General features: G+C 35.5%; 1 protein-coding gene and 1 pseudogene across 1 annotated transcript; both read right to left on the bottom strand.

The window, feature by feature from the left end:
• Positions 1-722: 722 nt before the first annotated feature.
• Positions 723-5,322, bottom strand: LOC140991283 (DNA-(apurinic or apyrimidinic site) endonuclease, chloroplastic-like; annotated as a pseudogene).
• Positions 5,323-8,385: 3,063 nt separating this feature from the next.
• On the bottom strand, positions 8,386-11,900 carry LOC140991281 (glycosyltransferase-like At2g41451). The gene is made up of 11 exons (XM_073461206.1): positions 11,529-11,900; positions 10,481-10,630; positions 10,230-10,282; positions 10,043-10,151; positions 9,821-9,955; positions 9,691-9,735; positions 9,433-9,620; positions 9,196-9,337; positions 9,048-9,094; positions 8,838-8,925; positions 8,386-8,733 (listed from the first exon to the last, which is right to left on the bottom strand). The coding sequence occupies exons 1-11, from the start codon at positions 11,898-11,900 to the stop codon at positions 8,521-8,523; spliced, it is 1,542 nt and encodes a 513-aa protein (XP_073317307.1). The 3' UTR covers positions 8,386-8,520.
• Positions 11,901-12,155: the final 255 nt, after the last annotated feature.

Genomic DNA, 12,155 nt, shown 5'->3' with positions numbered 1-12,155 from the left:
AAAAAAATTTTTTTTTTTTTAAAAAAAAAGAGATCTTAAAAGAATAATGATCTGCTTAGAAAAAGTGAATTAAATATAGAATAGGCGCATATAACGCTTATGAGTTTTTTTTATAACAAAAATTCTTGTGAGACGGTCTCACGAATCAATTTCGTGGTTCGAATCTCTTATTTGGTTCATCCATGAAAAAATATTACTTTTTTATGCTATGAGTATTACTTTTTATTGTGAATATCGGTAGGATTGACCCGTCTCACAGATAAAAATTCGTGAGATCATCTTACAAAAGATTTACTTTTTTTATTTACTTTTATTATAATTTATATTTAAAAAAATTGAAGATTTGCTTGCGATTGAAACGAAATAATGGGCATGACCCCGAGAAAATGATGCCACCCACGAGGCTTGCAAATTTTAATTTTTGCTTCCTTTGCCTTGATCAAGTATCTTTACAAGAAATATTCTCTCCATTGGATCAGATCAGTCCATGTGAAAATATGTTTTTTTTTAAAAAATGTTAAAATTCATTTAGGTGTATATATAATTTTGATATATCGTACACTCATTGTAGATAATAACTATGTACTGCTGAATTGATGATCACTTATTGGATACACATAACATTATTTAAGTCCCTTCTTCCTTGTAATCTTTACATTTTATATGAATTCTACCACATTCATAACCGAAAGCAACAAACTTTATGGACAAGATTGGGCCAATCTAAATGAATCATGTCATATAATAAGCAAAACGAGAAAGAAACATCATCAAAGCACAGGTCACCCTGGAAATAACATATGCGCTGAAAGTGCGAGATTTTTGTTTAGATCATGGAATTTTTATATCAGATTTTTGCCCTACTACACATATCGGAACCGAGGATGCTGCATCAAGAAACCAAAAACACAGTTTTGCAAATTAGATGCTTCCCTTTTTTGGACCAAACCAAAATTGATTCCATAAAAGGAGTTGAGAATCCAACTTGCACGTATTCAATGGGTTAAGAGTTTCCAAATGTTGCTACCCATTTCAAGAATGCTAGCAAAGGATCATGGATCAAGATGGTCTTCACCCTTTAGTAAAAGAACCTATAATCCCAAATATATTCAAATCCTCCATCGAGGAAGACTCTGGTTCACGTCAGTCTTATAGTTTGAGAATGAGGCCAATTGGACAATGATCACTTCCAGCAACATCTGGGAAAATATATGAGTCGTATACCTGGTTGGCAATTGATTCTGAGGCAAGGAAATAGTCGAGCCGCCATCCTAATTCAAACACGATATATTTTTAAGTTAAAAAACAGATAGAAAGAGCCAAACATACTTGTGAATATGATGTGTAACGGTATCCAGGAATATTTTGACAACCGTATCCCGTGAAAAACAGTTGCTTCTGGGATAAATATTATGTTCGAATCATTCAAGTATTTGAGTTGACACAGCCGGCAAAAATTTTAGAATCAGTTAAACATATGAAAGCATGAAATCTGATACACTCACAAGCTCGGACATCCTTGGTAACTGAACAATGCAAAATACTGGTAATCTACCCCTTGACTAAAAACCGTGTCAAAAACCACCAAGTTAAAACTCGTTCATGTTTTTAAATTGATAGCGTAAACCTCCTTGCCAGTGGTTTTATATGATACAGGTCCTCCGGCTAAGTTAAAACTCGTTCGTGTTTTTAAATCGATAGCATAAACTTTCTCGCCAGTAGTTTTATATGATATGTGCGCTTCATATAAGCCTATACATGAAATTACCCAAAATCAAAGTTCTCAAAAGTCCAGTATCATTCTAAACATAACAAAAATATAAATGCTTCACTTCTCCCTTATCTTATGGCACCCAGAAGCTTCAAATGTTATTATAGAGAGCCTGTGCTATAAACCGAGAAGATAAACATATTTATGTTTTTATTACATGCAGGACATTTTTTTGATTGATCACTCTAATCTGAGGTAATATAATGTATTGCCTGGTGTTAAGCGAGTGCAACATAGAAATTAACTAATAAAATTCTCACATAAAGTTTTAAATTCTTTGGCTTAACACAAGGGGTCCATCTGTCGTTTACCCTCGAGGCATACCCAAACTAACTGGAGCAGAGTTGAACTTAGCTAAATGCTTGTAAATTCGAGATCAAAGTAATCTCTCCGGCCTCTCCTAAGTTTTGTATACACGGGTGACTTTCTATGGAGGAATTAAAGCTCGAGTGCATAAATATATGGAAGTATATGGGGTACACTATGACATACCTCTGTTGGTTTTTCATCCACCGTGCCTGTAGCCCCAATACGTATAACCAACAGTGCAAGGGTGCTGTTTCCGAAAGGTATCAATAAAACCTTTATCAATAAAATTTGTTTGAAATGATTGTCTCTCTTAATCTGTAATACCTGCACTTCTTTTGTTTCCCTGAAAGACTAAATAATTAAAAGTTTGTATCACCAATTTCATTGAACTAATAGTACAAAGAAACCTTCTTCTTTGGATACAAGAAACTTCTCAGTTCATAGCTGATCGCAATGAACTTCAATTCTGTGCAAACTATTAATCCTACATTGTCATTAAAAACAAGAAAAGGACTACGACAAGGAAAAAGATAAAATCAATCCCTACATCCCTATACCAACTCATCCAATTACTCTCAGAAGATTTTGAGAATGCATGACTCCTCCTTGATACATTAATAAGGGTAGAAAAGGGAAGAGAAACTAAATCAATCAGAGTCTAGTTTCAAAAAAAATTAATAATCAGAGTTTAATCTACTCACAGCTGGATTCCATATATCAATTTCTTGATGGGCGCAATTCAAGTCACCAGTAAGAATAACAGGCTCTGACTGGTTCCAGATCCTGCAAAGCATATATTCAACTTCGAGATTTAACTCGTATTCTTACGATGCATAGAATATCGACACCACAGGAAATAAAATTTTTATATCATTCAATACAAAAGTCTTTTCCATGCCTTCCAAACGAATAGGAACAGTAACACAATACTAAGCGAAAATCACGATAATAATTAATAGACATGAAGAATTGATATTTGGTACATGATTGCATAGCCATATTTACTTTGTAGATGAAATTCATTATCGAAACCAGAGTGAAGGATACACACACACACACACACACTAATATATACATATATACATATCTCAATGGATCATAGAAAGGGAAGAAGTAGGTTTTAAGAATAACTCGATAATTAACTTACTTTCATATAGTTGCTGAGAGAAGGATCCCACTGTGTTATCCTGTATGACTTTCAGTTTCACTCCAAGAAAAAAGAAAAGAAAAGAAAAAAGGTGCATAAGAATTCTGCAGATGTCATGTACCAGTTGTCTGAGACCATCACCAGAATTAGGAACATAGCCACACAATAAATAGAATATAACAAACTCCCCTGTCACGAGGAGCCCTTCACCATCATGATCAGATAAGCCCAAACATAGCGAACAGAATCTGGTTTTGTCTTCAATAGAGAAAAAAGTGAAGAATACTTGGTCAAAGTTAATATATCAAACCAAGATCTGGCTTTCTGGATTGCGGTTTAATTTAGTGTATTGATTGAAGGCATCATGGTGAAATGTTTAAAGATTATTTCTTTATATTGCCGGGTTCTCATCAATATGTTCAATATACTAAATTTTATTGTGCAAGTCAGCCATCAGCTGCCTCACTTAGGTCCAGCAAAAATAGCATAATCAGAATAACAAAAACACATAAGCTCAATTTTTTAGATGTTTTACTTTATGGCACAAAAAATTCAAAATTCATGACCTACTTATAGATATCAAAACCATATGAAAAAGGTATTCTCCATGAAATGATTGGAAAATCGAAATGGTAGGGTAACTTTACGAGCATTCTTGTATCATTGGGTAAAAGGACATAAAAGCAAAATCCTGTAGGGAAACAGTTGGCATTTCGGGTAGATTAATCTGGCATGCGGATATAATAAGCATACAAATCATTGTCGATTCTGCATTAAAAAAGAAAATCCAGAAAAAGGGTTCATGAAAAATCAATTTGAAAGAGAGAACAAGAAGTAATTCTCAGGTCCGGTGTTAATAGAAAAATAATATCATGGTTGAGTATTCACCTATGAGACAAAAGATGCCTTAAAAAACTCTTCAAAAGGATTTGGCGGCATCACGTGAACCATAGGAGCAAGAAATGTTAAATCAAGACTTACAAAGGAAGCTATATTAATATGATAGCAGGTTTAAAATATGTAAAAAGCAAGCTTCAGTATCTCCACTGGTAGAAGAAACCAAAGGAACATGGATAAATTTCCAAGATGATCAGTAGATTCATATGACCAGTTATGAAGAACAGGTATGATGATGGTTATGTAGGGAAACAAAAACAAAAGAATTTACGTGTGAGATATAGCCGTCACTGAATAGCCAAGCTTCGAGACACTGCATATCCAATAACTATTGTAATAAACTTCTAGTAGACTTGGTCTAATTGCGTCAACATCTTTCTCCTGTTCAGGTAGTAAAAATTAAAATAATGCCAAAATGTTTAAGAATCCATATTCAGCTTGAATAAATCACGATAATACTCATACCCAACAAAAACTAGGCTTGAATGTCAGGAGTAATTCTAAACTCAAGAGAGAACAATACAAAGTAAGTATGCCCGATCCATCTCAAAATGTGTTGCTTTACACCATACCTGATAAAACTTTGCGCTTGTTTCGCCATTATATTTTCTCCAAGTTGCCTACTCAATTTTAACAACAAACATAGTGAGACCTTTCCATTAGTTTTGTCTCTTGCAAGCACAACACATCAAAAGTTTCTCTTTGTGCAAGTTGCAGAGCAGAAAAGCACTTCAACTTCAGTAAAGCTCTTAAACCATTGACATTCCAAGACATTAGCTTCATTTGCACCGTGTCAGCAGCAATAGAAGGTGGCCTCATAATTTCGGACTGTAGGCCATCCATCCTTTTTGTGGATTCTTGTGAGCAAGAACAGTCCAAGGTTCATCTATAGAAAGATCAGAATTGACGTGATTCATAGTATTTACAATCAGGGAACTGAAGTGAAAAAGGGCATTGAAGTTTTTCTGATATCGTCAATGAACTATCAAGGCATGGGCATTGAAGTGAAAAAGGATCACAATATCATGGTAATAGCACATTCCCAAGGAGAAAATATAAAGAAACAGACAAATTGAGCACCTTTCATCTCGGTTGATGTAATTACTAGCTCTTTTCCAATTGTGTGCTCCAGAGTTTTGCGGTTGCTCTTTTCAGATGACTGTTTCATTCTTCTGTTAGTCCTTTTACCAGCAGACATCTCTGAATCCTTGTTGGTTTCCTGAACATCATTCTTTTCCAGAATTTCTTTAGCCTCTCTCTTTGAATTAGTTATCTAACAGCTGGCATATCATGAGAGACTACTTGATCTTGTAGATCAGAAGAACCTCCACCAGCATTCAAAGGATAATCTTCAGCACTGGATGACTGTTTGAACACTAAATATGATATTAGAATGAGGATAATATAAAATAATAGTAAAAATTAAAAAAAGGTTTGACTTTCTTAGCAACCAACACATGAAATTACATCGTAAGAAATACCATCTTGGCTGTCCATGAAACTCTTCAAGGCAGACAAAAGTTCAGACTTAGCTCCTTTGGCAGGAATCCCGATACTCGTACAAGTTAAAATCGTTTATGAAATAATTCAAGTCTCAAGAACTACATCAGAAAGCCAAAAACTATGTAAGAAAATGCGAAGTAGCAAAACTGCCTGGATGCAATAAATTTGTGGAGTTGAATATGTTGTTTTTTAATACTAAAAAGGATCTCCGCATATAGTCTCCAGTCTCCACCATGCGCCTTACATCATCATCATCATCATAGCACATTCCCGCTAGTAGCGGGGTCGGCTACATGAATATTAGTTTTCCAAACTAAGCGAACTTTCGACATGTCGTCTCTTAAACTAAGATTTAAGATATCCTCCTTAATCACATTTATCCAAGATTTCAATGACTCATCCCTCTTTTACTCATGTCGGATTGGGGCCGTGTTTGATCTCCTTTTCACATGAACAAATTACATTAGGCGTCTCTCCCTAATCTTATCCTCTATAAGAGCTACACCTAAATAGATCACAATCATTTCATTCCTAATTCTATCATTGCGCTTTTTGTCACACATCAAACTTAGCATACGCATCTCTGCTACCGTCATTTTATGTATATGTAGTCTTGTAGTGGCCCAACACTCCGATCCATAAAGCATAACTGATCGAACAACAGTCTTATAACAATTTCCTTTAATCTCACATGCATCCTTCTATCGCATAAACTCCTGATGTCGTCCTCCATTTCATCCACCATGTTTTAATCATATGGTCTATATCTTTTTTAATGTCCCCAGTCTTTTGGATAATAGATCCTAATAGCCTTATGTTCCCAGTCTTTTGGATAATAGATCCTAAATAGCGAAAGCTTCACGCTTTGGTACTTCTCGATTGTCAATCTCAATTGGACTACCCATTCGTCTACATTCAGGACCAAAGTTACAAGCTAAATATTCCGTTTTTTGAGCAACTAATTCTGAAACCTTTATTCTCAAGAGCTTCACGCCATCTATCCGATTTTTTATTTACACCTTCTTTGGTTTCGTCTATCAGGACAATATCATCTACAAACAACATACACCAAAGTACCTCATCTTGAATATGTCATATCGGCTCATCCATAACCAAAGCAAAGAGGTAAGGGCTTAAAGTCGATCATTGATGAAGTCCTAGTGCCACAGGAAATTCACATGACATCCCTCCAACAAACCTAACACTAGTTACGACACCTTCATATATATCTTTAATGATCTCGATGTAGCATTGAGGCACATGCTTCTTTGTAAGTACCCACCACATTAATTCTCTAGGCCCTCTATCACAGGCTTTCTCTAAGTCGATAAATACCATATGCAGTCTCTTCTTTTGTTCTCTGTATTTCTTTATCATTTATCTAATCAAGAAAATAGCTTCCATTGTAGACCTACCCAGCATAAAACCAAATTAGCTATCTGATACAGTAGTGGTGCTCGCTCCTAAGTATCCACTCTATCACTCGCTCCCATAACTTCAAAGTATGGCTTATAAGCTTAATCCTTTTATAGTTTGAGCAGTCATGAATATCTTTTTTATTCTTATAAATTGATACTACAATACTATGTCTCCAACATTCTAGCATTTTCCTAGTATCTAGAATCCTATTAAATAGCCTAGTTAGCCATAGGATCCCAACTTCCCCTAGAGACTTCCATACCTCAATTGGTATCTCATCTGGTCCAACTATCTTCTCTGATTCAACTGTCTTCTCTGATTTCAACTTCTTCAGTACCTATGTTAATTCCTTAGCACTAGCTCTACGATGGAATACTAAATGTCTTACTTCATGCATCTCAGGTCTCCACACGCTTAACTCCTCCGTATTTGTCTCATTGAATAAGTTTTTAAAGTAATCTGTCCACCTATCTAAGATAGTTTATTTTACATTAAAATTCTACAATCTTCATGTTAGACGCACCTGACAGGCTCACCTTACATGTTAAAAAAAAATTATAAGGCTAATAACTACCTTAATCTTGACTTAATCTGTTGCAGAGTCATTTTCTCTATAACCATAGTCTCTCATCCCCAAGAACACCACTTTCCTTGATACTCGCCTCCATTTTGACCAAAACCATTTAACGTCTCAAAATAATAAAAAGCATTAATATATAGCGCAAATTGATTTATCATGCACTCTGAGCGCAAAAAAGTGACCTTGGAGGTAGTCTTTTCAAGTTTCGACACATCAACGTTGGGTTTATCACCCAACTTATATGTAGCTGGCATTTGTAAACATACAGATGGTGATATATGATTTCACAAGAATCACCGCGTACCTCCAGAAGCTTGAATTGCTTCTTGAATCATTCGGCGGAAGAGTGCGTAGATGGAATAGCGGGAGACGGTACATACTACGGTGGTATAGTTGAGTGAGTGAGCCGTCAAAACGGGCCAACCCGGCCCGAAAATTTCTTCTTTAATTAAAATAAATAGATTTGTGCTCTGTGCATAAAACAGGACAAATAGTCCAACTACACCAGAGGTACTTATTATTTCTAAAAAATATAAGAATTTAAAATATATGTTTGGATAAGTAGTTTAAAAATATTTTTAATGTTTTATAAATGAAAAAAATTTAAAGTATGTGTTTANAGTTAGCAAAATTTTTATTTAAAGTAAGATTATATCTCTTGTGAGACTAATAAATCCGGTTCCATACATACAATAAATAATAATATTTTTTATTGGTATATTTAGAAATCAATCTAATAAAATTGAAGTCAAGAATAAATAAAAAGAATATACTATTAGGAAATTCTATGCACATCCAAGAATAGGATAAATTTGTGCCCGTGTATCTCGCACAACATGCTATACAAGATTGCCGGGCGATCTTCTTCTCCATGTGTAGCATAAAAATTAAATATCACGTATCGAGATGAATGTCATACGTGGGCGGCGCCTGCGGTGGAATAGCTGGAAACTCAAGAACATTTCGAGTAAGGGTTTGATCGTTTATCGCCCTCGAATACGTGTTGTTCTCAGTCTTAATGGTGGATGGATAGGTGCTCCCAGATGACATACTTGCTGTGATGACAGAACTGAAAAGTTGTGATTCCCTTAAGCTTTGTATGAGGACCTGAAAGTATATTTGAAAAGGGATGAGTCGATGTAGAAGCAGAACATGTACATTTGGAATAAGTAGTTATTTTGTAGCTTCACACTTGGAGAGAATGGAAGTACCATTGGAGTGTGTATTCGGATCAGCACGCCTTCTTTCAAGAGTTTTAAGTTGAGTTCCTTGTCGTCCCAAACAACATGAGCACGGTACCTGTGGAAGAACAATAAGGGACGACCAAGTCGAAAATGTTTCAATGTTTTAGAGATTTGGTGAATCTACTTGATTCTGAAGTTCTGAAATATTGATAAATATGAGGAGAGAGTAGTAATCACCAGCGAAGCATTTCTTCCTTTGTTGCGGTAGACGCGATCACAAAAGCCTGCGGTTCAGGTCGGCCTTGAGTTAAGTATGGCAACTAAGTTGTTTGAAAAGAGTGTAATCAGTAAAATACTCCAAGATAACACAATTTATGGAACTCACAGCTCTATCAAAGTCTAGCATGAAGCATCTTTCAATGTCTTCCTTTGTAAGTTTACAGCCACATCGATCACGTCTCGAAGTCAGGTCTGAAAACTTCGCATATGTGTAATGCAAAACCGCAGCCTCGTTGAAACTGATCTCCCTTTGGAAAAGAGTAGAACAAAACAGAAATTTTGAAAAATTGGTACTTCTTTTGTTATAGTATAGATAATGTATTTGTAATCGAAGCCAACATACTTGGGAATCTTGTTGTAATTGTGCCATCTGTGTGCTCCATTGGGACGCAGATGGTGCTGAAGACGAGCAGCTGACTTCCCATTCCCGTAAGTCAGAAAATAGTTGGGATTCCCATGAGACGCCTCCATGTAATTTCCAAAGTAGACATCTCTCGGAACATGGTCGTGATTCTTCTTGAACATCGAAACCTGAGACGGTGTAAGAAATAAAGATCTGAAATTCCCTTTGAAGCAATTGCAAGAAATCATTAGTTACTACCTCGCTGAAAGGTTCTTTGATATCATCTCTTTCCACAATACTCTCCTGCGCGCAGAGAGAAACATCCTTATATATTCATCTTGATTTAACTTGCTACGAATAACTTCATTTCAAGGGAAATATCACTCACATAATTTGGAAAAATAACCAAGTCGACATCCTGAGGAACATCGAGCAACAGTTTTTGGACAGAATACTGGCTGCTCCCAACAGGATGAATCAGTTCATCGGTGTCGACGTGGATTATCCAATCCATACCAGCTTCCTGGCGTATTATACACATCAACATTAACTGATCAAGCAGCGATATATTTGAAATTCATTAAAGTTAGTCGTATTGGTGAGGACATACAGTTGCCATGACAATGCCCATTTCCATATTGAGCGTCTGCTTGACAAATAACTCGTAGTTGCATGGTTTATAAAAGAAAGATGACAGCCAAGTTTCGTTCCAGATTCGGCTAAGGATTACAGAAATATAGGTGAATAGTCCACATTAATGGTCCACCAAAAACTACATTTTGCAGAGGAACACCTACCTCTTAGCTTGTTGCTCATCTAACTCTGGCGTTCTTCTTATAACTCTCACCCCCTGCAAGAAAACGAAGCATTGTAAGACAAACTTGGCCTTTGTCCATCTACATAAAGCTCAAACATCGCGTTCCGACAGTGGTAACAACAATGTCAATAGTCACTCCTCAACAATACCATGAAGCTAATAGTCGAGTAGTGGAAAAACAAAAAAAAAGCTAGAACAGAAAAAGAGGTGGAGATTGAATTGGTATCTAACCGGGATGGAGTCGAGGACTTTATAAACAGCTGGTGATGCAGCTTTCCCTTCCACAAACAGAAAAAATTTTGCAACTCCAATAACCTTGTGATAAAATATCCATGGTAGAATTTGCTCTAAGCCGGCAGAAGTTGTTGAAATGATACATATCTAACATATTGATAAAATCCTCGATTATGAATTAGAAGTTACCTAATGAGGCCAAACAAAACTACAAATTGCTTAGCAGCCGTGTGATAAACAGATTTGAATCATCTACTGTGTTGAAAACACAGCATTTGATGTTGTGTATTTTTTTCATGAGATGATAATCTGACAACTTTTTAAATTTATCTCATATGGTGTGATGTCCACAAGATGATCATGTGATCATCTCGTGTAAGAAGTGCACAGTACCAAATGCTGTATTTTCAACACAGTAGAGGATCCAAATCCGTGATAAACATAGGAACTAACCAACAATATCTTGTTTCCAAAGCATTTAATTTGTAAGGAACATAATAGGGTACATATACATACACATATATGTAGAAAACCCCGCCATTTAAAAATCTTTTTCCTAACAATTTTTAAAAAAAAAATGTTTTCTTAAATTTTGTATACATTTTTTAAAAAAAATGAGAAATTTATATTAAAACTTAGAAAATATTTACAAATACAACTCTACATGTAAAAAATTTATCAAAAAAAAAGTACTGCAAAATATTTCGGAAATTTTTTTTTACGAACTAATAACGACTCGAGTGATTTCTAGTTATTCGATCTGTATTGTTGTTGTCTTGGCTCAGTACTTTCTTAGCAAATTTTTCTTTTTTCTGAATAGTTTTTGCCCAAAAATCCCAACTTTAGAACATAATCAAAACATCAACAAAATCCCAAAAAAAAAAAAAAAAAAAAAAAAAAAAAACCCCCAAAAACAACAAAAAACAACCAAAAAAAAAAAAAAAAAAAAAAAAAAAAAAAAAAACCCACCAAAATTGTTAAAAACCTGCTCAAATCATTCACCAAAAACAAATTTTATTTTTTAAAAAAAAAAAAAAAAACCAACCTTGGGTCCAAGATCCGACCCGAGACCAAACTTCCACTCCCTGTAATACGGAAACGACACCTTATCACTCTGTCCAAGAACTCCCGCGCACTCCACCGAGGAAGGCGAGGAGCTAACGGGTTCCGAAAAAGCCAAACCCGCAAATGCATCAGGTCCATCGTTGCCGTGTTGTGATCGGATAGTCGGGTCGGTGAACTGCAGGATAAAAGCGAGCAACGCGAGAGAGATCAAAAGGAGGAGAATGAAGAATCTGATGGGACGTCGGAAAGCTAAGAAGACCGGAGAAGAGACGGCGGTGGTGTTCCTGTGAGTAGTAGAGAGACCCGCCGGACGACATTTGAGAGTTAGATTCGAACGTAGATTCTGATACATCGATGTGTATGTATTTACATGCAAAAGGATTTTGTGTGTGTGAAACGAAGCGGAAGAACCGTTACTAAGTAGGATATATGACTTTTATCGCTATATTTTTTAAATATATGTATGGAAAAATATGAGAAGATAATTGTGAAATTTTTTAAAAAACATTGGATTATGATTATGGATATTTCAAAATATTTATCTGATAAAAGCTATCACGACTTTTCAATACGTGTCGAATCGCAACAAATATGAATTATAAACAAA

Source organism: Primulina huaijiensis, chromosome 13 (assembly GCF_012295235.1).
Source record: "Primulina huaijiensis isolate GDHJ02 chromosome 13, ASM1229523v2, whole genome shotgun sequence".
Taxonomy (NCBI): Eukaryota; Viridiplantae; Streptophyta; class Magnoliopsida; order Lamiales; family Gesneriaceae; genus Primulina; species Primulina huaijiensis.
Note: the sequence above shows the minus strand (reverse complement) of the source record. Positions and strands in the feature narration are given on the sequence as shown.

Bases quoted from the DNA above. Each gene is read 5' to 3' on its own strand.
- LOC140991281 (XM_073461206.1), bottom strand. From the start codon at position 11,900: ATGTATCAGAATCTACGTTCGAATCTAACTCTCAAATGTCGTCCGGCG. The intron at 10,631-11,528 runs GTTGGTTTTTTT...TCAATATGTTAG, and splicing joins GGTCGGATCTTGGACCCAAG to ATATGTATCATTTCAACAAC. The intron at 8,926-9,047 runs GTGATTACTACT...GTTCTTCCACAG, and splicing joins AAGGAAGAAATGCTTCGCTG to GTACCGTGCTCATGTTGTTT.